Source organism: Ochotona curzoniae, unplaced genomic scaffold, assembly GCF_017591425.1.
Source record: "Ochotona curzoniae isolate NIBS_2020 unplaced genomic scaffold, NIBS_Ocur_1.0 contig_3498, whole genome shotgun sequence".
Classification (NCBI taxonomy): domain Eukaryota; kingdom Metazoa; phylum Chordata; class Mammalia; order Lagomorpha; family Ochotonidae; genus Ochotona; species Ochotona curzoniae.
In genome coordinates, this window is record NW_024465885.1 from 339,940 (window position 1) to 366,648 (window position 26,709).

A 26,709-nucleotide genomic window follows, 5' to 3' on the forward strand; every position below is an offset into this window, starting at 1 on the left:
CCAAGAAGCCTCATGCTTTATTAAATCAAACTATACTTGTGAGAACAACAACAAAAGAATGATGAGCACTCAGTGTTTTCTGGTTTATTAGAGTGAGTGCTTTGCTGCCTTTTCATGTTTAGTCACATAAACTCAATGCAATTCCTGCTGCTATAGCTTCTTACTGTTTAATCTGTGTATGTGTACGCATTGAGTAAAATCAAAATACTTTATAAATACACGTTACTATCTGAAAACTACTCTGTTTTAAGACATTTTGCTTCATTTTCATTGTCCAATAGGGTTTCACAGCTTTAAAATTGAAGCAGTCACATGTGTTTTTGCTTGTTAATTTCACTTATAATATGACCGCAACAATTTAATGAGTTGTATAGGATGGACAAAAGGCTGTAACGCTATGAATTTCTTGATTCTAAAACTCGTTTCTTCATTTTCTGTCTACTGACTTTTTAAACTGAAGATACACAGACTGATCTCCAGCCTCTGCCCCGCTTTTCCCTTTAATATTGTAACTACAAATACTACAGAGATCCCAGCCTCTGTGGAAATTCACTTAACAAAGGGGGAAAAAAGTTTTTAAAAATGAATACTAGAAACAAACTAATTCTGACGCACCAGATTTAGGATAGAAATCACCTATATAGAATGACTCTTAGCTGACTGATATATGAATATTTCAGTTTTCAGATTTTTCTGACATGGAGTCAGCACTTCTGTTAAGAAGAATGAATTTCACCTGAAAATTAGAGCTCTTCTAAGTTGAAACTTGAAACAATTTTAAGTAGGAATCTAAGACTCAAAACTAGGTTAGTATTCTCAATAACTCTAAATTGCTAGAATTAAGAGGTAATTACAATAAGGGATTGCAATAATTATTGGATTTCCATATGTAAATGTAATTGTTAATAATTTCCAGACCAGGGTCTGGAATATTCAATTGAATGGAGGGAATGTTTTTAGATTAAAACACACTATGAATCCTCTTCGGGTATTTTTTTCTTTTTCCTGAATGGTACTTGCATGGGTTTGTCATGTAATCTCCACAATCAGATTGTCAGGATTCAATTTCCATTTGCCAGCTGCTGACAATGATTCAATAGCTTGATTTCCCTAAACTTCAAATTCCTCATCTGTAAAATGGTGAGGCAAAAACTACCCATACCACCAAATTGTTATGATGATTAAATGAGATAATACCTGCATAACTCCCAGCACAAGCCTGGCACTATTCAGTAACTGCTCTCTAGCCCAAAAGTTTTGCATCTTAACCCTTAAAACAAACCTTCGAAAACAACTAGAGTGTCACTCTTCTTAACGATGAGACACTAATGTCCAGAGAAACTGAAAGTTGCCAAAGATTTGCCATTGTTCTAGGAAACTCTGAGTCTCTGGGCTTCAGCTGGGCCCAAAGCTAGCTGATGCAGACATCTGAAGAGAGAACTAGCAGATGAAAAATACCTGCCTTTCTCTCAGTCACTTCCTTTGTTTCTCTCACTTTCTCCCGGTCGATCTTCTTTGGCTTTCAAATAAATACATTTTAAAAAAACCCTGCAGGACTAACACTAAGGGGAGGATTTAGAGATCTATCAGTTTGATCCACTTTGTCACTAACTGGGTCTGAATTTGCTCCTATTCTTTGACTGTAAAAATAGAAAGAAAAATAATAGCCAATTATTCTAGATTGTTGGGGGAGGGGGACGACAACAGAAACGATCACTCTAGCAATATAAAAGCACTCCATAAAAGCATAATAATCAACAATATATGAGCAGCACACCACTGGGTCTCTGACAGAATTAATGTTTCATAATTAGTGTTTGTGGACTGTTACAACACAAATTATCAATCTTTACGAGTTGTGCATAAATTTGGGATGTGGTTGAAGCCACATTTCAAATCAAACCACTTATGAGGCACCCTGCCAAACAAGTATAATGTCCTTGGGAAATCTCACATCCAATCTCTGCTTAGTAGGAGAGTTGAAGAGTAGACAGTTACCTTGGCCACAGGGAATTATTATTCCAAGAAACAAAGAATTTCTTCAAATCTAAAAGTGTGAGCTAGATACTTTACTCTCATATACATGATGATTGTTCTGGAGCTACACATTTTGCACTACTATTTTACTTATAATTTGGTTGTCAGGACCAAATATATAACTTTTTAAAGGATGTATCAAAGCATATTTTGGCCACTATAGCATGATCTCATTCAAGGTCTGTTGAGAGTACCTTAGTAATATTTTAATATTCTGTAGTTATTTGCACAATTTAATTGAGATTCATAATGTGATTCTCAATATCATTTGTTGAATTTCTTCCCCTTTCCACTACCAGAGAAGAATTTCTAAGGTGAAAGGACTATCTCTTGTGTATCTTTGTAACTTTAATATCTAGAACTACAGAAAGCTAATGTAAATGGAAGTGAAAAACGAGAGAAAAAAATAGAAGAAAGGAAGAATGGAAAAAGAAAGAAAATGAAAGACAGTAAGAAAAGAAGGATAAAAGGGAGGAGAGTAAGGGGTAGGGAACTGCTAAGCTGATTTTTGTATTAAAACAGAGAATGGCAAATGCCAACTCTCCTTTTCCCTAGATCATTATTGATGACCCAATCTGAATGCATTGAGATCATGAAAATACAATGCAGCTGAGATCAGCGTTCAAAACATCAATGGTGAACTGAAGCTACAGTTCCTGTGACATCAGCCAAGGACCCTGTGGCAGCCTCCGGGTCCACATCTCTGATTGAGAGCAATTGAGAGCACTTGGATTAATTGCTTTGGTGATACAACATTGTGGAGTATGGCCATGGTAGAAAAGCTGGAGTTTTCTACCTGAGAAACTCAATGGGCTGCCTTGGAACAGAGGAGACATAACAGAATCCCAGCAGTAAGGGCCACTGATCACAGCAACACGTCCCAGGAAACACTGATGATAGATAACACTCTTGGTGCAGATAACTTTCTCTAAAGGGAAATGAAAGGTCTCTTCCTGCAGACCACGAGGGACAGTTTCCTATAGAGATCTAAACATTTCTTTTCACTTGAAAAATCCTCCTCAGGGATCCAGTGCAGTGCCCTACCAGCTAAAGTCCTTGCCTTGAATGCGCTGGGATCCCATAGGAATGCCAGTTCTAATCCTGGCAGCTCCACTTCCCATCCAGCTCCCTGCTTGTGGCCTGGGAAAGCAGTCGAGGACGGCCCAAAGCTTTGGGACCCTGCACCAATGTGGGAGGCCTGGAAGAAGTTTCTGGCTCCAGCTTCAGATCGGCACAGCAGCAGACGTTGTGGTTACTTGGGGAGTGAATCATTGGGCAGAAGATCTTCCTCTCTGTCCCTCCTCCTCTCTGTATATCTGACTTCTCAATAAAAAATATATTAATCCTTAAAAAAAAAAGAAAGAAAGAAAGAAAAACCCTCCTCAGGAAAGGACTAAAATCTGACAGCAGACCAGGCAGAGTAGTGAAGCAGAAAGACGATGACATGGTTGGAAGATCTGGATTTAAGAAAGAAAAAAAAGCCTTCACAGGTATTGATGCAAATGGTGTCCACTTTTAACAACACGATAGCATGTAGAAAGTGGGGAGTGGTGGGAGAAGGCACATTTTAAATTTCCAAAACATTTCAAAATATATTAAAGCAAAATAGTTGACACCTCTACTAACAAAAAAAAAAAAATCCTATTCTAAGACTCTTGCCTAACTCGTTTCACTGTACCCTCTTAGATGGACTTCTGTCCTTCCAGGCAGTCATTGAATTTGAAAACCCTACTCCACTGTTGGTGGGGCTGCAGGTTGGTATAGCCTCTATGGAAATCAGTATGGAGAACAAAGAACTGAAAATCTGCATACCATATGATCTAGCAATAGCACTTCTAGGAATATATCCAAAACACCTGTTACACCAGAAACCAACATGCACCCCCAGGTTCACAGCAGCACAATCAGTAATTGCAAAAACTTGGAACCAACCAAAATGCCCATCAACAGAAGATTGGATAAGAAAGCTATGATTCATCAACTGCATGGAATACTACTCAGCTATTAAAAAAAAAAAGAATTGCATTTCTTCATGGCCAAATGGGCCCAATTGGAAACCATTACGCTAAGGGAAATGAGCCAATCCCAAAAGGTTAGATACCACATGTTTGCCTTAATTTAAGATGAAATGATGTCAACCGAAAAATAGTACCTGTAAATTGTAATATTATTATAACCTCAAACGGCCTGAATCACATGCAATAAGATATTGTGATGTAACCAATAAACCAACAATCAATGAGACAGACTGCTTAAGTTCTTCATCAAAGAACTGCAAACTCTGATATGCTTTTAATTCCCTATGTTATTCTGTAATGGGTCAGGAGAGCAGAGAAATCTTGCATCTTCTTAGAGTGTGTGATGAAGACGTGAAGTATAACCTATCAACATTATAACAGGTAACTTACAGATATCCGACTCAAATCTGCATTAGACATTAGCAAAAACTATAAAGAGATACAGTGGGATCCAAGAGCAGTCCTGACAGCCTCTTAACAGCAGACTGCATGGGGACCCCAGAGTAGAGCAGGAGGACAGGAGGAGGCTTGTATCCCAACCCTGGAGACTCCAAATCATCACCAAGGACTATCAGTATGGGCACCAAGGACTATCCCAATGGCCAAGGAGATCATGGGGAATTGGACTGCCCTCATAGGCCGAGAACTCTGAGGTCATCATTCCCTATCGGATCTCCCACGTGGGATGGAAGAAGCCCAGATCCTTCCTCACAGGATCTAATGTCATCAGAACAACAGCCAGAAACGCTGAGCGGTCCTCAGAAACAGAAGAACAGTAAACTTCCTTTGGGACTCTTGTGAGGAGCTTTCTCTGGTCCTTACTTTGGCTCCCCACCCTCTCTTGCAATGACCATTAGGGTTGCTCCGGAGCACCCCCCAAAAATTAGATCAGATAGACAGAGACCAATAAGGAAAGCTTAGAACAGACAGAAAACAGTCAGCTTGGACTCCCATATACCTTACTAGGTGGGACACAAAGATTAGTTACTCCTCACTAAGGTATTGAAGATTCCTCTGCACACCCCTCCTAAAACTGTTCTGTGCCTCAACTGATGACATATGCCTTGTTAGAGTTATAAACCTGTTTGGACTATCCTAAAATTCGCCAAGTTCAGTAAAAGTCAAGCTTCAATACTATAAGCTGCTAAATATAAAAATGAAAATAGACAAGACACAGCTGAATAGTACCTGATAACTATTTTAAGCTGTATAGCAGCCAGTTGTGTATGAACTAAAATTGAAATGCCAATAAAGTAGTCACAAGATGTGGTTAAGAACTTGCATTTTTTAACATATTGATCACTCAATGCCTTGTCAATTAACTTCATGATGTTCTAAATTGTTGTTGAAGTTGTGTTATGGCTTTTCATTGGAGGGGATGATATTCTGCCAGCTCTACTTTCAGGGCAGGAATGGTGTGCCCAAGAAATTGTTGAATTTATCTGGACAATAAGATGCTGGACTCTATGCATGGTACATGCTCACATTGAAGGAATCATGACTGGATATGAACTGTGCTACTGCAACAATGTGGAGGAATCCAACCTGGGGGGGGGAATGGGAAGGGGATGGGGGAATCTGAGAGCCTATGAAACAGTGTCATAAAATGAAATTTTAAAAAAGGGAAAAAAAAAAGCCTTTGGTTGCCATTTATTTCAAATAGCACAGCCCAGTTGAAAATATCACATCTTTAACCCAAAACTGAACAAAACTGATGGGAGACAGACAAAATGCAGTACAAGATCTGTGGGAATTTGCACCTGGTTGAGGTGATAGAGCTGCTTGTCACATCTAGTTTCTCTGATTCTTTGAGGTTCACTCTGGCAGAGTAGAGAGAGAGAGAGAGCAAGCAAAGCTAACAGATAGCTCAGTCCTGAAAGAAACTACAGGCAGCATTTCAGAATCTAAGCAAGAGGTTATTATCTATCAAAAGTCAAGAAATATTATAAACTAAATTTTTTTTTGATCACTGTTAAGTTGAACTTCATCTATCTTCCCATTGTTCATAATTCAGTTTCATTATTTGAAAGATCTGAATTTGTAAAATTTAGGACAGAACATGATCTCTGTTTTTCATCAAGTAAATGGATCGCATTAGTAAAGTGACAAGAGAAATATATGATTGAACAAATTGTCATCTACAAATTAAATTTAACCAACTTGCATTCATTCAGCATTTGACTTTTATTAAGCACTTACAAATAAAATGTCTTATTAATATCTTAATTGATTTAAAATTAACATAGCTTGAAATATAATACTAAAATAATATAATAGAATGGAATCTCCTTATAATTATATTCCATGGTTTTCTTTGATTCAAGAAGAGCTCTTCTTTTGACTAACCTAAAATCTCATTATAAATCTAAAATCACATCATGTTTTTGTGTCATTATATTCAAAATTTCAGAAATGCCAGTTTAAAAAATAATATGTCTTATCCATGGCAATACGGATGGAGATGGAGAATATTGCATGAAATACATCCTTCACAGGAAGACAACAGCATGTGTTCTCACTGATGTGTGGAAGTAGCGCGAACAGAGGTTATCATTAACAAGGGATAAGGGTAAAGAGAGAATAGTTAGTGGATTCATGTGTGAAAATGGGTAGAGAGCTAACTAGCACCCAGTGCTCTACAGCACAGTAGCGTGAGCTATGGTTGACTATGTTTAGCTACATATTTCAAAATAGCTTGTATAAAGGATTGTAAATGTTTACAGCACAAAAAAATTGTCACTATTTGAGGTGACAGACACACCTGTTATCCTGATCTGACTACCCTGTATTGTATCTATGTATTAAAATATCACACTGAATACTACATATATGCAAATTATAATCTTTTACAAAGCTAAAAATTAGGATCTCAGCAATGTTAAATATTTTCTGTATTTTAACACATGATTAATTTCCAAAATGTACAAGATGACACACCCTATCAGATAGGCAAAATGATCTGTAAATACCACATCTGAGGTTTGAACCTTAAAAGAAAATTGGTTAACAAGGCTTATTTCGCTGAGTACATTAAAATTAACCATCCTTTCTTTCCGCAACACCTTACCTTTCCTAGCAAAAACATTTCCTTCTTTCTTACGTGGTTAGACTACAGACTTATAAGAATCAGCAGTAGAAAAAAAGCTTGTGATTCATCTGGACCTAGAGTATTGAATGTATTAGTAACAATAACAATTAACTAAACACAACTGTTATGTTAGGGCTAACATGAAAAAAGACGACTGGCAAATATCTAGAATAATTATCTGTCATCAATAGCAAGGGATTTGGAGAAACGTTTTTATCACAGGGTGTGTCCAAAGATTACCACGTCATTCTGATGATTCGAACCAAACCATTTCCCAGATCACCATCATAAAGTAGCCTTCTTCTAAGGACACATAGTGGTCTAAAGTATATTTGGATCCTTGATCCTCGCATGGGTTAAACATGGCATTCTGAAAGTGTGACTCCAGCCTTCTAAATCAGCACCTAAGCGACTTCACCTTTCCCTGTGCTTGGACTTGGAAGGCATCCACAGATCACAGTGAACTAGAGAAAACCCTTAGAGGCCCTGCATCCCCTCCAAACCCTAGGTGCCTTAAAATAAGGGAAAGCTAAATTTGCCTTACTCTGGAGATGTACCATCCCTCTTCCACCCAGGCCCTTTGGGCAAACAATAGTGAAAACATTACAACTTGCAAGTTACAGCTTCAAACCAAAAAGAATTCAGTACATTGTTTATCATCAGACTCAATCCTCAATTATTTGTGCATTTGGTGGAAAATAGTGTATTCAGTAATAAAATGATAATTTATGTTTGACTTCACAATATGCTCTGTGTTTAGGGTTTCTCTTGTTTTTGGCAATATTGACAGACTTATTTCCCTAATTATGTTTGACCCCCAATTAGTATTACAATTAGCATTCTCTGAGCATGCACACACTGCTTAGTAATTGATGGTGGGGAGAGTGCCCAGTAACATATTGTGGGATGGGGAAGGTGGCCGGAGATTATGTTTTTGCTACTGGCAATTCACACATTAGCTATTCTGGATCAATAACAAGGAGTTGGCTGCATTTATAGTAGACACTTCCTAGAGCCAATCATGTTCACTAACTCCTATCCATAAAATACCCATAGTTCCAGTAATTACCTTTTATACTAAGTCTTATCAGCATTATATACTTACATATATATATGTATTTCAACCCATGGCTATCTAGTTCAACAGTTTAAATCAATCCAACTACGGCATTTGCCAGCCCTGACTGCTTGCTGCACACACCTACCAGAGTTGCTTTTCAGGCTTGGAGCTATGCAGGGAATGTAACCCGAGCTCTTGGTTCTGCCACTTCATGGTACAGCACAGCTTTCCTTGTTAGCAGAAAGCACCTGGCGGGGAAGGTCCAGCGGCCCGCCCCCCCTGCAGGACCCCTACCCAGCACCCCGCGCCATCTGACCTCCGGCAGCTCACCTATCTTCTCCTCGGCTTGGCTGCTCTCCGCAGTCTCCGTGGGAGCCTTGGCAGCAGCCTCCTCTGCAGCAGGGGTGGTGGCAGCAGCAGCAGTGACAGCAGCAGGCACGTCGGCTTGTTTAGGCTCCTCCTTGGCTGCGGCGTCTTCAGCCTTGGAGTTCTCAGTGGAAGCTTTAGTAGCACTTTCCGTCTCAGCAGAGGCGGCCTTCTCCTCCGAGGCAGCAGGAGCCTGGGGGGCTGCCTGCTCGGCCTCAGCCGCTCCGTCTCCCTTCTTCTCCTCGGAGGGCGTTTCTCCTGCTTTGCCTGTCTCCTCGGCCTTGGCGCCAGTGCCCGGGGCAGCTTCCGCGGCAGCTGGGCCCTCTCCCTCCTTCTTCTCCACTCCGTCTGCGGCCGGAGCTTCCTCCTTCTTCTCGGCGTCGGCCTCCGCAGCCTGGGCGTCGCCCTTCTTCTCTCCTTTGAGCTTTTTCCTCGTTATGTGTCCGCGGAAGCTTGCCTGAATTTTGGTTGCGGCCTTATGAGCTTTGTCTTCTGGTTTGATGCCATCCTGTTCAATCTTTTGGTCCTCGTCATTTTTTTCAACCTGACGGAGAAAAGAAGAAAAAAAAGAGGAGAGTTCGAAGGATGTTCTTTCCCTTCAAATCACAGCTTTCAACAAGTATTTTGTCAGAGACTTAATGCCGGGCATCACAGTTGCAATTCAGGAATCAGCCAACTCCCGAAGCTCAGCCTCCCCTCTCTCCCACAGGGTTTGATTGCAAAACTAAAGTCCTTTGACTTTCCACACCGTTTGGCAGTATTTTACACCTTTCTGCTTTCCCCAGGTTCATACTGGCCTACTACCACATTCTAGTCTGTTTCTTAGGTTTCTTTGAACCTGGCCAGTTCAAAGCACATTTAACCCAATTTTAACCAAAGAGCCCCCTGAAAGATAACGTTTCGGGTCCTATGAGAGGACTCTGCAGAATATTGGCTTAAAAAGATCATGCAAAAGTCTATTCTTTCCCTTGCAAGATTTCAAACCTGATGATGAAAACAACAGATTCACAGCAGACTATGGTAACGATTTAGAGAAGAAATCTCCAATTTTATGTAACACGCAAATGAGCGCAAAGCTTTTGAGAGAATTTCTGAATGTGACAACCAGAATCCTGGTCGCAAAATCATGTCTCACTTTGCCTGGTGTGTGAACAACTGTCAGTAAGATATACTAGGCCTTCAAAAATTGACTACATGAAATGATCATTTTTCCTGAGTAGAAGCCAAAAAACAAACCAAAAAAACCCAAAAAACTACACATACTATTTCCACAAATGAAAAAGTGGTCTGTTTCAACAAGTCACACACAATTCCTAATTTCCAAAACAACTTAAAGTCAGAATGAATTTTACATTGCCACTTGCACAGCCATTTTACTGCTAAAGATAGGTAACCAGAGTGCAAAATTTTGCATGATGATGGCAATGTTTACAGAGTAAAACACTGCAAGGGATCTTTTTCTTTCCAGATGAAAATGAAACAGGGGGAAAGAACTGAAGACGCAATCATATAAAGAAATGGACAGGCGAGTATATGACATTCTGCACAACTGCTGCTCATCATTGTACCCACAGCGGTTATTGCATAGGCCCCATTCCGTCCTTCTCTGATGACTTTGACTCAGTATTGTAGGAACAGTGGAGATGTAGCCATGAAGAGCAGCAATGGCACTTCAAAGGACTGATACTGCAAGAGTGTTTTTCCTGCACTAAGTCTCTGCTTATTTTCAATCTTGGCTTTGGCCTTGACGTTGGCCTTTGCTCCACTTTGCAGAGGTAAACCACAGCAGACCAACACACAGTATGTTTTCCACCTGTGATTCTCATTTTGCCCCAATAACCCAGGTTCTACTCATGATGATGCATCAGGCCCAGCTGATGTTCTTGGACAAGTAAAAGGCCTGCCATAGCTTAGTCCATCAACATGCACAAAAGTACACGAATAAATGTTTGGAAAAGAGCTGTGAGAGTAAAAACAGGACTAACAATTTTTTCAGTAAAAATTCAAGACACGTTTTTCTTCTTCCTCAGGTAACCATGATTGTATCTACACAAAGAAGGAAGGAGTCAGTGCAAATCCTTTGGGGGGCACTATCCCGCTGCCTCCTCCCAGCACCAGGCTGACTGCTCAGCCCTCTGATGCACTGCTGGCTCCCCTCCTGCTGCCCTGCTGTTCTGGGACAAGCACAATCTGAGGCAAAGGAGCAGCTGCCTCTGCTAATGATGGAAGAATAAACCTGTAAGATTAACCATTGTGAATGGAGCCACCATGCTGTTGATTTGTTTTATTCTTCCTTAAGTTTTCTGAATGAGGCAGTTCAGAGTTAGCAGGTGTATGGAAACAACACTTTACTGACTCAAGAAAGCTATTATTTTAAAACCCTGCTTTTAAGAAAACAAACCAAAGGGAGGGTAACTAAAAAAGTCAGAACACAAAAAGAACGCTGAGAACCTGTGTGGATGAAGGGAGAACCTGTGTCAACACATACTCTTTCTCAATTTCTCAGAGCATTTGCCACTTGGACTTGCAAAATGATCCAAATGTAAAATAGCGTAGACAACACTCATGGTAAAAATGACTAGTTACAAAGGCTTACACTAGGACCCAGTGTGGTAGCCTAGCGGCTAAAGTCCTCACCTTGAACGCACTGGGATTTCATATGGGTGCCGGTTCTAATTCCGGCACCACTTCCCATCCAGCTCCCTGCCTGTGGCCTGGGAAAACAGTCGAGGATGGCCCAAAGCCTTGGGAACCTGCACCCAAGTGGGAGACCCAGAAGAGGCTCCTGGCTCCTGGCTCCTGGCTCCTGGCTCCTGGCTCCTGGCTCCTGGCTCCTGGCTCCTGGCTTTGGATTGGCACAGTTCCGGCCTTTGCGGCGACTTGGGGAGTGAACCAACAGATGGAAGATCTTCCTCTTTGTTTCTCTCCTGTTTGTATATTTGAGTTTCCAACAAAAGAAATAAATCTGAAAGAAAGAAAGAGAGAGAGAGAGAGAAGGAAAGAAGGAAGGAAGGAAGGAAGGAAGGAAGGAAGGAAGGAAGGAAGGAAGGAAGGAAAGAAAGAAAGAAAGAAAGAAAGAAAGAAAGAAAGAAAGAAAGAAAGAAAGAAAGAAAGAAAGAAAGAAAGAAAGAAAAAGAAAGAAGAGAAAGAAAGAAGAGACAGGAGGGGGGGGGGGGAAACCTTCACTAATAAGAGGCCTGACTTAAATGAATGGATGCAGACATGCAGGAACAAAAATATTTTAAACAAAAATTGAGTTTTAAGCAAGATACTATTGAATGGTACATATATCTTTATTTTGTACTTGTGATTTATTCTATTCATATAACTTCAACTCCAGGTTATAGGCTAGTAAAATTTCTTTCACAACACTAAAGGTAAATGTATTAGGAATATATTTTGTTGAGGGGGGGCGAGACAAAGAGAAAAATTCCGTTCTCCACGGCTGGTTGTGAAACAGCTCCAAGGCATCAGTCCACTTAGAACTTTTCTAGAAATGAAAACACTTACTTAAAACAAAGAACACTTCAGCATGGAGAAACCAGATAGCACTGGGAACATTCAGCAGACTTCTTGCAGTTTTTTTTTTCTTTTTTAAAAGATTTATTTATTTATTTACTTATTAATTTATTTATTTATTGAAAGGCAGATATACAGAGAGGAGGAGAGACAAAGAGGAAGATCTTCCATCTGCTGATTCACTCCCCAAGTGGCCACAACAGCCGGAGCTGAGCCAATCTGAAGCCAGGAGCCAGGAGCTCTTCTAGGTCTTCCACACAGGTGCAGGGTCCCAAGGCTTTGGGCCGTGCTCAACTGCTTTCCCAGGCCACAAATAGGGAGCTGGTTGGGAAGCGGGGGCGAAGGGATTAGAACTGGCACCCATATGGGATCCTGGACATGCAAGGCGAGGACTTTAACCACTACGCTCTGGCACCAGGCCCTCTTACAGTTTTTAAAAGGGAAATTAATGACTCTGAGCCATTCATTGACTTGCCCCAATTCGTGGAATGTATTAACCTTGTCCTTTGCCTGCTATAACAATCCCTCACATCCAATTTCATTGTATCACTGCCCCAGAGTGTCATGTAGCTCCTTGAAGAAGATAATCCACAAGACATGATATCAGCACTCGCATTCATTCATTCAGGCAGCACTACCTAGTGAATGTGATAAGCAGGCTTCACACCCACTAGTGGTCAGATAGCTATTTTACCCACCCCATCATCATCATCATCATCATTATTATTAAATACACTTGAAACACTCTCTAGGACTTTAACAGTTTTTGCCCAGTAACTCTCAGAAGAAGTTTGATTTTACACACAACTAGTAAAGACAAAAGTCTCAAGTTACAGAGGACCAGAGATGGGCTCTCGGGAATCAATGGCTGAGCAGTCAGCTGGTGTGTCTCATTTCAGCTAGATTTGCTTTTCAAACTCAGTCCTTCTACAAATTAGCTTTGTCCTGAGTTCTGGTGGTTTCTGAGAACGTTTCAAAGTCTGTCATTTTACACGAAAATGTGTTGTCTGTGAATTACAGAAAAGGATAATCAAATGTAGTATTTCATATGTAGGAAGAGTATCTTTATGAGTTGCTATGTTTTAAGGAATCTTTATCCTTAATATTTTATGTTTTTTTAGTAATTCATTTTGAGCCATGATTTATAAAGCTCTAAACATTGAAATCTTGGATGAATAGTGTGGATTCTTCAAAACATTCAACAAAATGTGTATTGTAAAAAATTACATATGGATTTCAAGAGTTTTTTGCATAAAAATAAACATTTCTTCAGAGTCAGAGAGCCAAATACATACACACATTCACTGAGAAAGAAAAGACCAACAGAGACAAATCTATAAGCTGGTCTACTCCAATATGCCCACAGTGTTGGAGCTGAACCATGATGAAAGTTGGAGTCAAAAACTCTGGGTCTCCCATGTAGGTGACAGAGACCTAACTACTCGAGTTATCATCTTTTGTCTCCCAAGGAACACATTATCTGGAAGCTGGAATCAGACTCAGAGGCGGGATGTGAACCCTGGCACCCTGATGCAAGATATAAGCATTCCACGACGCATCTTAGCCACCAGGACTTGCCAAATCAATTTACGTTTTAATTTTTTTTAATAATCTGCTTATATTGCTCTTGTGTTATTCTGAAGATGTAGATACCATTCCTAGTCTAGTTTCTAAATCTATTACATGAAATGACAATGATTTTAATTGATTATTAAGATTTATGGTTAGGAAAGCTACAAATAAGGAATAGTTGAGTATTCAACATTGTGGCTTTAGTTAATAATTTCCTTTTTCCTAAAGGAAAGGAAGAATGGAAAATTTAGAACATTCTAAATGCACCAACACTTGTATTTATTATGTTATCAAATAACACTACACACATACACACACACATAAAACATGAATGCCCAACTTTCAGAACTAAAATAATATCGTGCATTCATCTGGGACACCTCAATGCATGTGTCTTTATCCAAATGCCACAGAAATAGTTCAACCTCCTAAGTAAAGAAAAACTTGGCCCTGTATCTATTTCTGCCAGCTATAAGTAGCCCTATTATAGTATATTACATGTTCTCCTAAACAGAAATAAACTTTAAATGCTTTTAAAAATCATTGATGTAAACCAATGTATGACTAAATATCCTTTCTCAGCAGAAGATATTGTTCAGAAGTTCAATGGAGGGGTATAGTTAACTTCTGTGATTTAAAAAAATCAATACAGTTTTCATGCGTTCTGTAATTCCATGTGTCCTGTAGGAAACGCATGGAACGCAGAACGCAATGTTTATGTATATGTATGGACTCTAGCAAGTCCCTACTCAAGGCTCAGTGTGTCTTTTTACTCATAAATTATTGAGGTGAAACACAAAAGACTTCACTGTGTCTTTAAGCATTGCTAATATTATGGCAACATATTTAAAAGAAAAATGTCCAAATATTAAAGTATCTCACAGTGAAGTTTGTCTACTTTCCTTGCACCTAGTCAAAGATTGGAAATACAGAGAAACACTCCTTCTAGAACAAAGAAGGAGGTGTTGGGCCACTCTCCTCCAGTTCTGCAGCTGGAAGCTCTCTGCAGTTCCTGTGTAGATATGAAAAATATGTCACTTAGAAGATGCATGGTCACAGCTGGGATATACAGGGTTTCCACAACATTCAGTTTGGTTTGTAGATCTGAGTTTCTTAGCAGGATGGGAAGCAGCTGCAGGCAGAAACAATGAAACTGCAAAGCCCTTCCTAACAATGGTCATTGCTTGTTCAAATTCTTCTGAACAAGTGTTATAATTGATGTTGAACACAAGCACAGATGCCATGAAGAATGGGCAATTCTTCAAAAGAATATGATAGCTGAAGAACGACCTGCCTTGGAAATTCTGGCAGGCTTCTCATGATGGAACTCCCTTTTCAGTTTTCAAACAAAGATGCTGTGTATTGACTGGATTAAAAAAACCTAAATGGACAATATCTGAAACTATGATAATTTTCCTAACTTTTCAAATAAATATACTTTCACAAATTACTTATTTAAATATACATCTGTTTTGCTTCCAAAATAATCTGAGGTGAACTATAAAATATGGTATGAAACATTATAAGAGGAGAATTTCGATTTCATTGAATTTTTTTCTTTTATTGCATCTATTTAACTCTATTTGTCCCCCCAAAAAATCAGAGACAATGACCTCATTACAACTGATGTCTTCTGACATGCAAAGTTCAATACATGATGACAAAGGTCTTATCTGTTATCTTACAGTTGAATCTCCAGTTTATGGAATCACACCTAAAATATAGTAGGTGCCCAGCATTTGTGGGTGTTTTCAAATTCTGAATATTTTAGGGCTCTTGCAGAAGGATAATGATAGTTAAAGATTTCATTTTATTTTGTCAACTTTTGTTTAAAAAAATCTTCACTAGTAATAGACTTGAGGAATATGTACGTAAGACAGGTACATATCTTCCCCATTTGGAGACCTGCATAATCAGAGGTTTGGCAAGAAGAAAAATTAGCCAAACTGGAAAATTCTGTTGATAATAGTAATGATATAAAAATAAGCAGTCATGCACTTAGAAAAAGACATAAGGATGGGCTATTCGTTTAGTCTATGGGTTGGGGTAGTCATAGCAGTAAAAATTATGATTACATGGTACATCTCTGCTTCTTCATTAGTAAGTAAAACTGGTGAAAATATTCATGGGGGGATTGCTGGAACATTTTTATTCTTTATGCTCCATCTGTACATTGTTCTCCAAGTTAGGGGTGATTGGCCCCTCACTTTTAAAGGAAGGAAGCTTTATTTTCTCAGGCTGGATTTTTCAGATGGAGCAGATAATGATGGTCATCTACCAGGGCACACAATGGGCAGGATAGCTTAATTAAACTATTCTAGGAAGCATGTGGGTATGACAAACATAAGAATAAGCCTCCTAACTGAGTCAAGATTCATAGTCACTGACACCTAGGCAGAGGCGTGTGGGGAGCTGGACCTGGGAGGGTGGAAAGGTCTCCACTAGGGAGCAATGGGAGCAGATTCTCCAATGTACTCTGCAGCAGATGCTTGCACTGACTTGCCTCCAGAAGTGTCACGCTCAAAGAAAGTAGCACAAACCATGGGAAGGGACGTTAACTCTGGCCACAGAGAGGTCTCCATTCCTGGTATGACTACTGACTGCCAACAAAATGAAAGGACTCCCTGTTAGGCTGCTGAAAAGACTGACATCACATGCCAGGGACTTGAGGCTTCTGTTAACAACAGGAATGAGAAGAAGAACGCAGGCAGCCCACACATCCGGGAAAAGATACAAAAACAGCCCTTAGCAGAAGACCGCGTCCCCTGCCCCCCCCCCCCCATTACTTCCACAAAAGAGTCCTTCCCAGTCAAGATGCCCCAAAGCAAACCACATTCCCTGCTGCTGGAGAACAAAAGAGTTTTGAGCATCAGCAGGGGAGCCTTACCTCCTAGGGGAATTTAGGATAAAACAAATTGCTTCCCAGAGAGGACTCAAGAAACAATTAGATATAAATTGGTTTCAATTACTGCCCTTTCTACTATGTCAAATAGTGATTGCTGACTTACAAAACTTTCACAAATCACAGGTCCTTGATGAGACACTTTCACCCACGGTAGCATAAAGACTTCCTCAACTGTAGTCACTCTACATTCACTTACCTTGGTTTTCCCTCTTAGTACTTAAAAAAAACCAACTGGCCTACGCTTTTTTTTTTTTTAATCTTTTTAACTGAATCTATTCTTGAAATACAAATGGTGAGAGTGGAGCTGTATAAATTTTGAGCAATATTCAAAACTTTAGTGGCCAGGGCCCAGCAGGGTAACCTAGTGGCTCAAGTCCTCTCCTTGCATCTGCAGGGATCACATATGGGTGCTGGTTTGTATCGTGGCTTCTCCTCTTCCCATTCAGCTCCCTGTTTGTGGCCTAGGAAAGTAGTAGTGGATGACACAAAGCCTTGGGAGCCTGCACCCATGTAGGAGACCAAGAAGAAACTCTTAGCTCTTGGCCTAAGATCAGTTCATCTCAGGCGATTGCAGTCACTTGGGGGAATGAACCAGCAGACAGAAGACCTTTCTCTCTCTATCTCTTTCTCTCTGCATATCTGCCTTTCCAATTAAAAATAAAATGAATCTTAAAAAACAAACAAACAAAGAAACAAACAAAAAAAACTTCACTGGCCAAAATGATGCTGCCACACAGTTGATACTCAAAATAGTATTTATTTGTAGTAGCTACTACAGGAGCATATGAATGGGGAGAGAGCAAGTGAGTGGGCAGTGCTCAGCCATATGGCTACATATTCCTGCCCCACCAGGCCGTGCATGAATGGTGGGCCTGTGAGATAAACCAAGCTTTCCAGCAATTGCATCCTGTGTCTTCTCATGTGTGTGCAGTGGACATGCATTTATTATATCAACTGTTTCTTCATAATAATCATGTGAAGGACACACAACTGTGCTTGTTTTGTGATGGAGACCACAGAAGGACCAGCAGGGACTCTGGTGTGATCCAGTTTCAAATGTCCAAGTCCTAGCCCCAGTCAGGTACTTCTTAAAGTACAAGGCAGAAAATCAATATTTTTTTTCTTTTTTTTAAGATTTTAAAAAGCTATTATTGGAAAGACAGATCAAATTTACAGAGAGAAGATGAGAGAAAGATCTGCTCTATGCTGGTGCACTTTCAAAATGTCTACAATAGTTGGAGTTGAGCCTGTGCAAAACCAGGGGCTTCTTCCAGGTCTCCTGCACAGGTGCAGGGTCTCAAGCCTTTGGGCCATCCTCGACTGCTTTCCCAGGCCACAAACTGGGAGCTGAATGGGAAGTGGAGCAGCTGGGACAGGAACTGGTGTCCATATGGGATTCCAGTGGATGCATTGCAAGGAGTTAGCCACTGGGACAGCACACCGGGTCCAGAAAACCAATATTCTTTAATGCTTAAGAGCCTGGACTTTGTGTCTAGACAAGGTTAGGTTTGAATTAATCTTCCGCCACTTACTTATTAGCTGTTCAATTTAAACAAATATGCTTCAGTTTCTTTTCCATTCATGGAACCTTTAGAGATGTTGTGAGGGTTAAACGAGCTAATATATATGAAGTACTTATCACAGTCCTTAACATATTATACATACTCAAAAAGAGATAGCTGCTGTTAGATTTCTCATCCTAAACATTGTCATCATCGTTATCCCCTCAGAGTAACTTCTCCTTCATCATAAAACTAGATTAAGTTATGTCAGCAAAAAAAAAAAAAAAACCCGGAAAGACCATTTTCATCTCCACGATTACTCACATTCTCACCCAGGGAGGTAAAAAGCTGTTCTTTAATTGTCTGGTACTATTAAGCTCTACATCCTCAAGGAGGTAAGCAGAAAACTGTTCAATGTGAGTCCAGTACTCAATTCAATTTTTGTTATTCTGGGGGAGGTGGTATTATCTATTTATATTTTGAATGCATCATCTGATTCTTCTCAGCTCTCTGTAACTTTATCCTTCACCCAAATCACCTCATTCCCTTTCAGCCTGGTGATAGAAATTAATTTAAACTAGAATTCATTTGATTCTCAAATTTTATGATCCACACTTGGCAACCCTCATCCCACAGAAAACCTAGTCTCCACTAAAACTCCTGTCTAGTGACTATTTGATCTATTCTGCTGATCCAACTATACCCCTTACATGCCCAATAAAACGATTGTCTGTGTAACTTCTGAGGCCACTTATGTACTTATATCTGGCAATATTCCTGTAATGAGAGTCATGAATTCAATCGCCAGATACTGTGTGGGAGATCAGTTTGGAAACATTTGGTGCTGCAGCAGCATGAGCTGGGACTGAAGGCAGACTGGATTGAGTCAGGCTACAGCACCTGCTTGCTGGTGAATGCTGAGACAAGGCAAGACATGCCAGACTGGACCACAGCATCCACCAGCACACCTAAGACCTGGAGGAGGGACAGTGAGGATGGTAAATATGCTGTGATAATTCCCCTGCTGGTGAGGGTGAGAGTTGGGACTCAGGATAGTTCAAGCTGGGCAGGACTACAAAACCCACTGGCCTGCATGTGAGCTGGGTTAAAGGCATGCCAGGCTGAGCTAAGCAACCCTATACACTGGAGCATACTTGAGCCAAAGTACAGCCTGGTCTAGCGTTGCTGTAGCATCAGCTAGCAGGTACTGGGACTAGGGCAAGTCCTGTCAGTCCTGTTAGGACCCAGGGTGGGAATGGGCCTTGTAGAGAAATTGTGATCACCCTTCTGAGGGGAATAATTCCTGCTGGTGAGCATAGGAATCAGGACTGGTGAGCATAGGAATCAAGGGTGGGGTTGGGCCTGGCTGCATAGGCAGTGGCACCCACTAGCATGAGTGTAGGCTGGATAGTGGGTTTGGTCAGGCTGAGCAAGGCTCCAGTGCCCATTGATATATATGAGAGACAAATGGGATGTGGAATGGACTGGACCAGCCTGCTGCACACAGTGGCACGTGCAGGAACCAGACCTGAAGGTGGGGTCGGGGGAGGGGATTGGGAGTTGCTCTGACTAGGCTGTAGTTCCTGCTGGTGTGTGTGAGGGCAGAGTGCGTGGTAGGCAGGCTTAGGCTGGGCTGTAGCATCCATTGGTTTGTGTATGAGATGAGACTGGGAACAGAACTGAGTAACTATAATCATCATTGTGTATGTATAAGCTAATATGAATAATAGACTGAGCTAGACCCCACACTGGTGGCACACACAGGAGTCAGACTGGGGTCACCTCAGTTGAGATTTCTTTGGGGACCCCTCAATTGGACCACTGGACTCAGAACCTCATTCATAGAATCCCTCAACTGGACCACTGGACTCAAAATCTCATTCACAGGGAGAAATTTCAGGATCTGTAGTCTGACAATGGAGTACAAGTGCCAGAACTGGATTTCCTCTGTTTCTGCAAGAAGAAAGCATGCCCGAATGCACATGGGAGACATGACAACCAGTTCATTGAGGCTTGCAGAAGACATCTAGTACCATGGAGGAAAGAATATATTGGACAGTTCTCCTGGCCAAGCTTTTACAGAGAGTATTTGGATGAATCGAGACGCTAAGGTGAACTATATCAGCCAATGGACCTTGGAAGGATTTCCTCAACCTTGGACCAGCAAAATCAATAGCATCTCAGAACTATCAAAACCACTTAAGCAGTGCCCTGAGAAAATGCTCCACATCTGGACCCTGGGATAAGACTGGGTGGCCATCCTCCATCCCTGGGTACCAACACAGTTAGGCTGCTGGGAGTCGCTCTCTTCCCATTTCTCCCCACCTTCCCCAGATGCAGGAAGGAAAAAGGAGATTGGAAATAATTGTCTCATCTGCTTTCCCCTAGTCCTCTACCCTCCCCCATTCCTCTACCCTCCCCACCCTAAGCAGCAGTCCACATGGGTGTCTGTCCCTCTCAACTATGCAAACATTATCAAAAATAAAATAAATGTATTATTTCAAATAGAAAAGGAACATTTGGTGCTGAGAGTAGAGAATAGTCATGATCTGAGATTCCCAGCTCTAACACTGTACATCCAACAAATAATACTTGCATGCCGTGTACCTAATATCTAAAGAAGATTAAAAGGATTTATCATCAGAGTGCGCGTTATATAAATGAGACATTGAAAAAGAACTTGGACTTCCTTTAGAAAATAAAAGGTATTTGAATGTGTATTACATTAAATATATATTAAAGTTTATGAAAGTGTCACTGAGTAAGTAGCAATCCTATTATCAGTTCTAGGACTACTTAGTAATTTTAACTAGAGCTTTATTTCTTGAAAGGGATGGATCAGAATCTCTGTGTGGTTAAAATATACGTAAATATTAACCACACCACATTCTCAACTCGGCCCTGTCTTCTGTTTCTTTTTGCTTCCTTGAATCTATCTACCTTTTCTTTTTAAATTAGTTTATTTGAAGAGCAGAATGAGAAAGTGAAAATTTGCTGGTTCAGTCCCCAGATAGCTGCAATGTCTTTGGTTGTAGAGCCAAGAGCCTACAACTCCATCTGGATCTCCCATGTGTACAGCAGGAACTGGAGCCCATGAACTACTTTGCCTGCCTTCTCACATGCACTACCAGGGAACTTGACTGGAAACAGAGTGTCTGCTATTTTGATGAACTAGCACTCTCTATAGGATGCTAGAGTGGCAAGCATCTTGATTTGCTGTACCTCAGCATGGCCTTTCCAGTATGCATCTCTACTGCAGGTGGTTGACAGGATGATTTTGTAGGGACCCTGCTCTCTATCACCAACAATATACGTATGTCTTAATGTTCTATATGAATCACATGTTGAATGTAGTTTTATAAAATAGAGAAATCTGAAAAAGATAAGCAAATAGGTTTCTCTGATTCCACCACAGTATGTTGTTGTATTCTTTCACAAATGCAGTGGGATGTTTTGTTTAAGAGTGAGGCAGGACCAGGTGGTGGAGATCAGGTTGGTAGCAGGTACAGTACATGCGGTTTGAATATGGATTTTTTGCTTGAAGCTGGTGGATGGTTTAACGGCAATGTATAAGACCTTATTAAAACCAGTAAATCATAACCCTGAGTCTAAATTTGGTATTGTTACTCATGTAGCTACTCTCCTTGTCTCTTCTTTTCTTGCTACTACCTTCATTTTTGGCACCTAGTTCTCTCTCAGCCATCAGTCCCTGATGCTTACTGAATTCATGTTCCCTAGCATGGCTTTGGGGGCCAAACAATTTAAATTTGAGACATGGCTCAGTCAAGGCTATGGAGTCTGACCTGGAGTGAATAAGTCAATTTCTTAAAGTTTAGTGTCTTCATATGGCTTGTTAGGTAGCTAGTATCTGTGGTGCAGAATTTTCTTGAGAATGAAAGAATATGTATATGAAATGCCTGAGAAAAAACAATACACATGGCATAAACATTGCAATCTTCCAGAGAATAGGGAGTAAGTGAGTCATCTGATAAATATTTTATGATTTTTCTTTTTTTGATAGCTTCAGGAAATTATGAATACTTTAAAAATACTGCTATTCCCCATTCTTCCAAAAATTCCTTAAAGGTAAAATATCCTCATATCCTATATAATATGATACTAACAAATTGAAAACTTACATAGCATATATCATGCACTCTGCTAAGCACTTTGTTCTCTGCTTATATATGTGTATATGTGACTCCAAATACATTTATTTAAATATATTTTAATTTTATTTAAAGACGAATTTAATTCTAATGTGTAGGTCTGACATTTCACAGATTAAAGAACTAAGGTACAGACTCACTAACAAACTTATACAAAATCCCACAGCCAATGTCAGAGCCAGGATTTGAACCCCAAATTTTCACATAGGTTATGTGATATGAAATACTTCTTGAAGCCAGAAAGTTAAGAAAATAAGTGGGTGACAGGTTAGGCTCCTCTCACCTTGGCAGGTTTTCTACGGAGGCTTCTTGATAAGGTAGAAAGCAGAGTGGAAAATGTGACAATTCAGGGCAGGACTCAGTTACCACAAGTGCCTGCCAACGCTGAGCAAGCTCAAAGTGCAAGAAGAACTGGACTTGAGAGCTGTCACCCCAGTTCTGTCCTTTCCCTTCAAAATCTCTTTACAATAAAGAACAAAGATAAACTTTCAATGACGGGGTTGTGGCATCATGACCCCATCACCTAGGTGATGCTATGACTCATTTTCCTTGTGAAGATTTTGACAGGGAAGATTCACACTTGACAGTGGAAAACAGCCCAGAGACCAGCTTTCCTATTAATTCTGAAAGCAAGAGAGAGAACATTGTACAGAGCAGAGAAAGCATTTCTGGGAGAGGAGTGAGGAGAGGGAGCCCAAGGTCTGGAATTATGGGAGTTAAATTAGATGAGAAAAGCAAATGGATGAACTAGAGTCACCTTTATGCATTCTTATCAGAGCAAAAGGATTAAGCAGGTGCTAAAAAGCAGCTTCTACAATGTATTTCTGAGTGAGAATTAAATCCAGTCTGAGTTCCTGAATTAAACATTGCCTTTTCCTTGAACACTATTTCTGATATTTTTTTCATAATTGTAGTGAGGTAGATGGGAAAATCCATGTATTTCATGAATGGTATATTAGTTTCTCTGATCGCAGTTCTCCAAGGTATCATACTATTTATGTCACATAGTCCTTTGGGGGAATAGTAACTCCCCCCTACCCCTAGGGAATATACTTTAAGATACTTAGTGGGTCTTAGCTAGTAGCAAATATATCTATACATACTTTGTATTTTCATATATATATATTATATATACATATATATACCTTTATGATAAACTGTAACTTAAAATTTAGACATACTAAAATATCAACAATAACCAATAATAAAAAGAGTCATCTTTCAAAAATACTATCTATAATAAAGCTTACTTAGCACTCATGAGTTATATATGAACATTTCCATAGAATCTTGTGGGAGTTTGATTGATGGTGTCACTAAAGTTGCATCTCACCCTGGCACTAAACACCAACACAGCTCCCACTTTGTGGTTCTATAGGGAGAAATACAAAATCCTTGGGACCCAACGAGAAAATAGCTTCTTTTTGTTTTCCAAATGAGGCTAAAGAAATTTTACAACTTCCTAATTAATTCATGTGAATCTGTGTGCTAAGGATTTATAATAATCTAATCTTCGAGCAGAACAATAGGCTGAATTAGGTTCATCTGGGAAGTTTTTGTTTGATTATGAGATCTTTGGAGCCAGTGGAGACAGTTTTCTTTCTGCCTGGCTGTAAACAACTATGGAACACGTGTAAACATGTCATAAACATTGTCAAATGACCAAGGAGATGCAAATTCAGGAATAGATCCAAGACTAACAACGAAAAATTCCCAGGGGAACATAGCAACCATGATGTTGGTTCCTAGGTAGAAAAATTCCCAGGTTTCTTCCCAAGCCATACAGAGACAAAAAAAAAAAAAAAAAAAAAAAAATCCTTTGCTGGTGCACTCCCCAAATAACCTCAAAGATCAAGTCTGGGTCACGTCAAATCTAGGAGCCAGGAAGCCCATGCTAGTATCACACTTGGGTAGTAAGAGTCCAAATACTTTTGTCATCTTCCATTACTTTTCCAGGTGCATGAAAAGAAACCAGATCAGAAGTAGAGCAGCTGGGATGCAGACTGGTGCTCTAATAGAGGATGCTGGCATGGTATACAGCAACACAATTCACTCTGCCACAATGCTGGCCTCTACTTCTTTATTTTAAAGATTAAAATTGACCCTGAAGTAAAACATAGTATTCATCTCATGCATTTTCTTACTTGGTTTATCTTCTACTTTATTTATATATATTATCAGATTAAACTAAAGTACTTATGGACTTATCATAATATGCTCATCCCTCCTAAAATAAGCAGATTTTAAATATTTCTATTACCTTTCAAGCTAAAATAGCTATGGGTAAGCTATAAATTTAAAATGTTATCTTAAAAATTATAACATTGTATAAAAAATAAAGTTAGACATTGTTTTGGTATTTGAGAATTCATGAAAGGAATTAAATTTTGCCTTTTTCCTTCTTTTGGGAGCTACCTGGAAAATGAGTCCAGTGAAAGCGCACACACCATGTAGTCTGTGTCCTCACTTCCCATGTGACCCACCATAAACATCTCTGTCCTCAGTGGCTGCTGACACCCTCACATCCTGCATGAATCATCCCAACCCCTATTTCTGGTTTTCTGAGCCATGTGTTCTCTATTGCAATTACTCCACTCTGTCACAATGGTGTGAAGTAACTATACAGAATACTATATGAATAAGCACGGCTGTGTTCCAAGAAAACTTTGTTTATGAACAGCAAAATTTGAATTTCATATCATTTTAAAGTGACACAAAATATTATTGCCCTTTTGATTTTCTTTCAATCATCTAGAAATGTAAGAACTATTTCTAGCTTATAGGCTGTGATTTGTCAACCTCTGGGACAGAATATTTCTTTATGTTGAATTCTCAACGTACCTTTAATTGTATTTCTTTTTACTTTTTACTGTATTTATGGGTATACTTACTCACCAAGTCTCCAAGACAATTCTGTAGAGTCTTTCAGGAAGTAATATTGACTTGTTAATAGTAATAATGGAAGCTAACAAATATTGATCACTTGGGTCCGGCACAACAGCTCAATGGCTAAATCTTTGCCTTGCATGTGCTGGGATCCCATTTGGGTGTCACTTCACTCCTGTCTAGCTCCCTGCTTGTGGCCTGGGAAAGCAGTAGAGGATGGCCCATGTCCTTTATACTCTGCACCCTTATGGGAGACCTGAAAGGAGTTCCTGGCTCCTGGCTTCAGATTGGCTTAACTCTCTGGCCACTGTGGCCACTTGGGGAGTGAACCAGTGGGTGTAAGGTCTTTATAGTTTTCTCTCCTTCTCTCTGTAAATCCGCTTTGCCAACAAAAAAAAAATAAATAAACCTTAATATTTATATATTGATCATTTAATGCCAGATATTGAGCTATATGTCTTGATGGGGGAAAAAAAGTAGTTCATTGCAAGTGTGTGAAACAGTTGATCTCCTAGTTCTTAAGGAAATGGTTATTATTTCTACAGATGAGGACACTAACACTTGGGGAGAGTCCACATTTAATATGTGGTTGAGCTGAGACCCAAGAGCCTAACTTGCCTAACTCCAGAGTTCAACTTTTCTGCAACAACACCATGTGGCATCTCTCATTGCTGTCTCATGCAGCGAAGACTTGCAAAGTACCTGGAGAAAGTTTATGGCAGTTGCTATGAAATTCGGCTTCTTTCCTGGCACCAGTTATAACAAAAAAGTTAGAAAATGAGCTCCCCAAGCAACATAAAGACATGGGAGAGACACTTCCAAGGTGGGCAAGCTTCAAAGAACAGAGAAGGTGGCTCTGAAGTTTGCCTTAGAGGAATATGCTGTGTTACCTCTCCCTGGCTTAGTCAATGCAGATAATGCACAAAGGGACTCCAATGTGACTCTGGGTATTACAAGCAGAAATGCAAGACAGAAATGAACGGTGAGAGAATACAGAAAACACCTTGCTGAACCACAGGAGGGCCAGGTTTATGGGCTAGCAGCATGCCTGCGGCCCTTTCAGAAAGAAATAAGCCACAGCCAGCAGGACCTTTTATCTATCAGGACTGAACAAACTGCTTATGTGCAAAAGCTTTTGTGAAACCAAGATAAATGGTGCTATGTCACTGTACAAAAGATCACACCCTCCCGCTCCAGACACCTGTCTCCAGGGACTTATTTCACACAATCTCAGATCTGCGTGAGGACAAGGTGGTGAAAAGCATCCAGTCAATTGAGAGAGCATAGTGACGTGGCAACAAGAACAACAAAAAAGATTTTTTTTTTTTCATTTCCAGGGCTGTTTTTCATTGAGAAGGTAAAGGTGCTGACTGCGGCTTTGCACAACTGAGCAGCAGTATCTGTAACAACCAGGGTAGACAGTCTACACAGACTGCTGCCCAGCCCCAGATCAACTGAACTAGAATCTACTTCATTAATAAACCTTCCACATACTCAAGTATAAAATGTACTGGCCTACAACACACAGGCTGAAGCATACCTGTTTTGGGAAATCCATTGGCATGTCTCATTAAATAAATAAAATGC

At 40.1% G+C, this 26,709-nt stretch overlaps 1 protein-coding gene across 2 annotated transcripts in view; it reads right to left on the reverse strand.

Annotated features, from left to right (window-relative positions):
- GAP43 (growth associated protein 43) overlaps positions 1–26,709 on the reverse strand; it is a 104,057-nt gene that overhangs the window by 43,825 nt on the left and 33,523 nt on the right. Inside the window, exons 2-3 of one of the 2 annotated variants that reach the window (XM_040980435.1) lie at positions 8,793–9,113; positions 8,534–8,762 (exon numbers count right to left, since the gene is read on the reverse strand). In XM_040980435.1, the coding sequence (XP_040836369.1) occupies positions 8,534–8,762; positions 8,793–9,113 (550 nt within the window). Of the gene's footprint in view, positions 1–8,533; positions 9,114–26,709 lie in introns of both variants that reach the window. The other variant, XM_040980433.1, reaches the window with a different exon arrangement.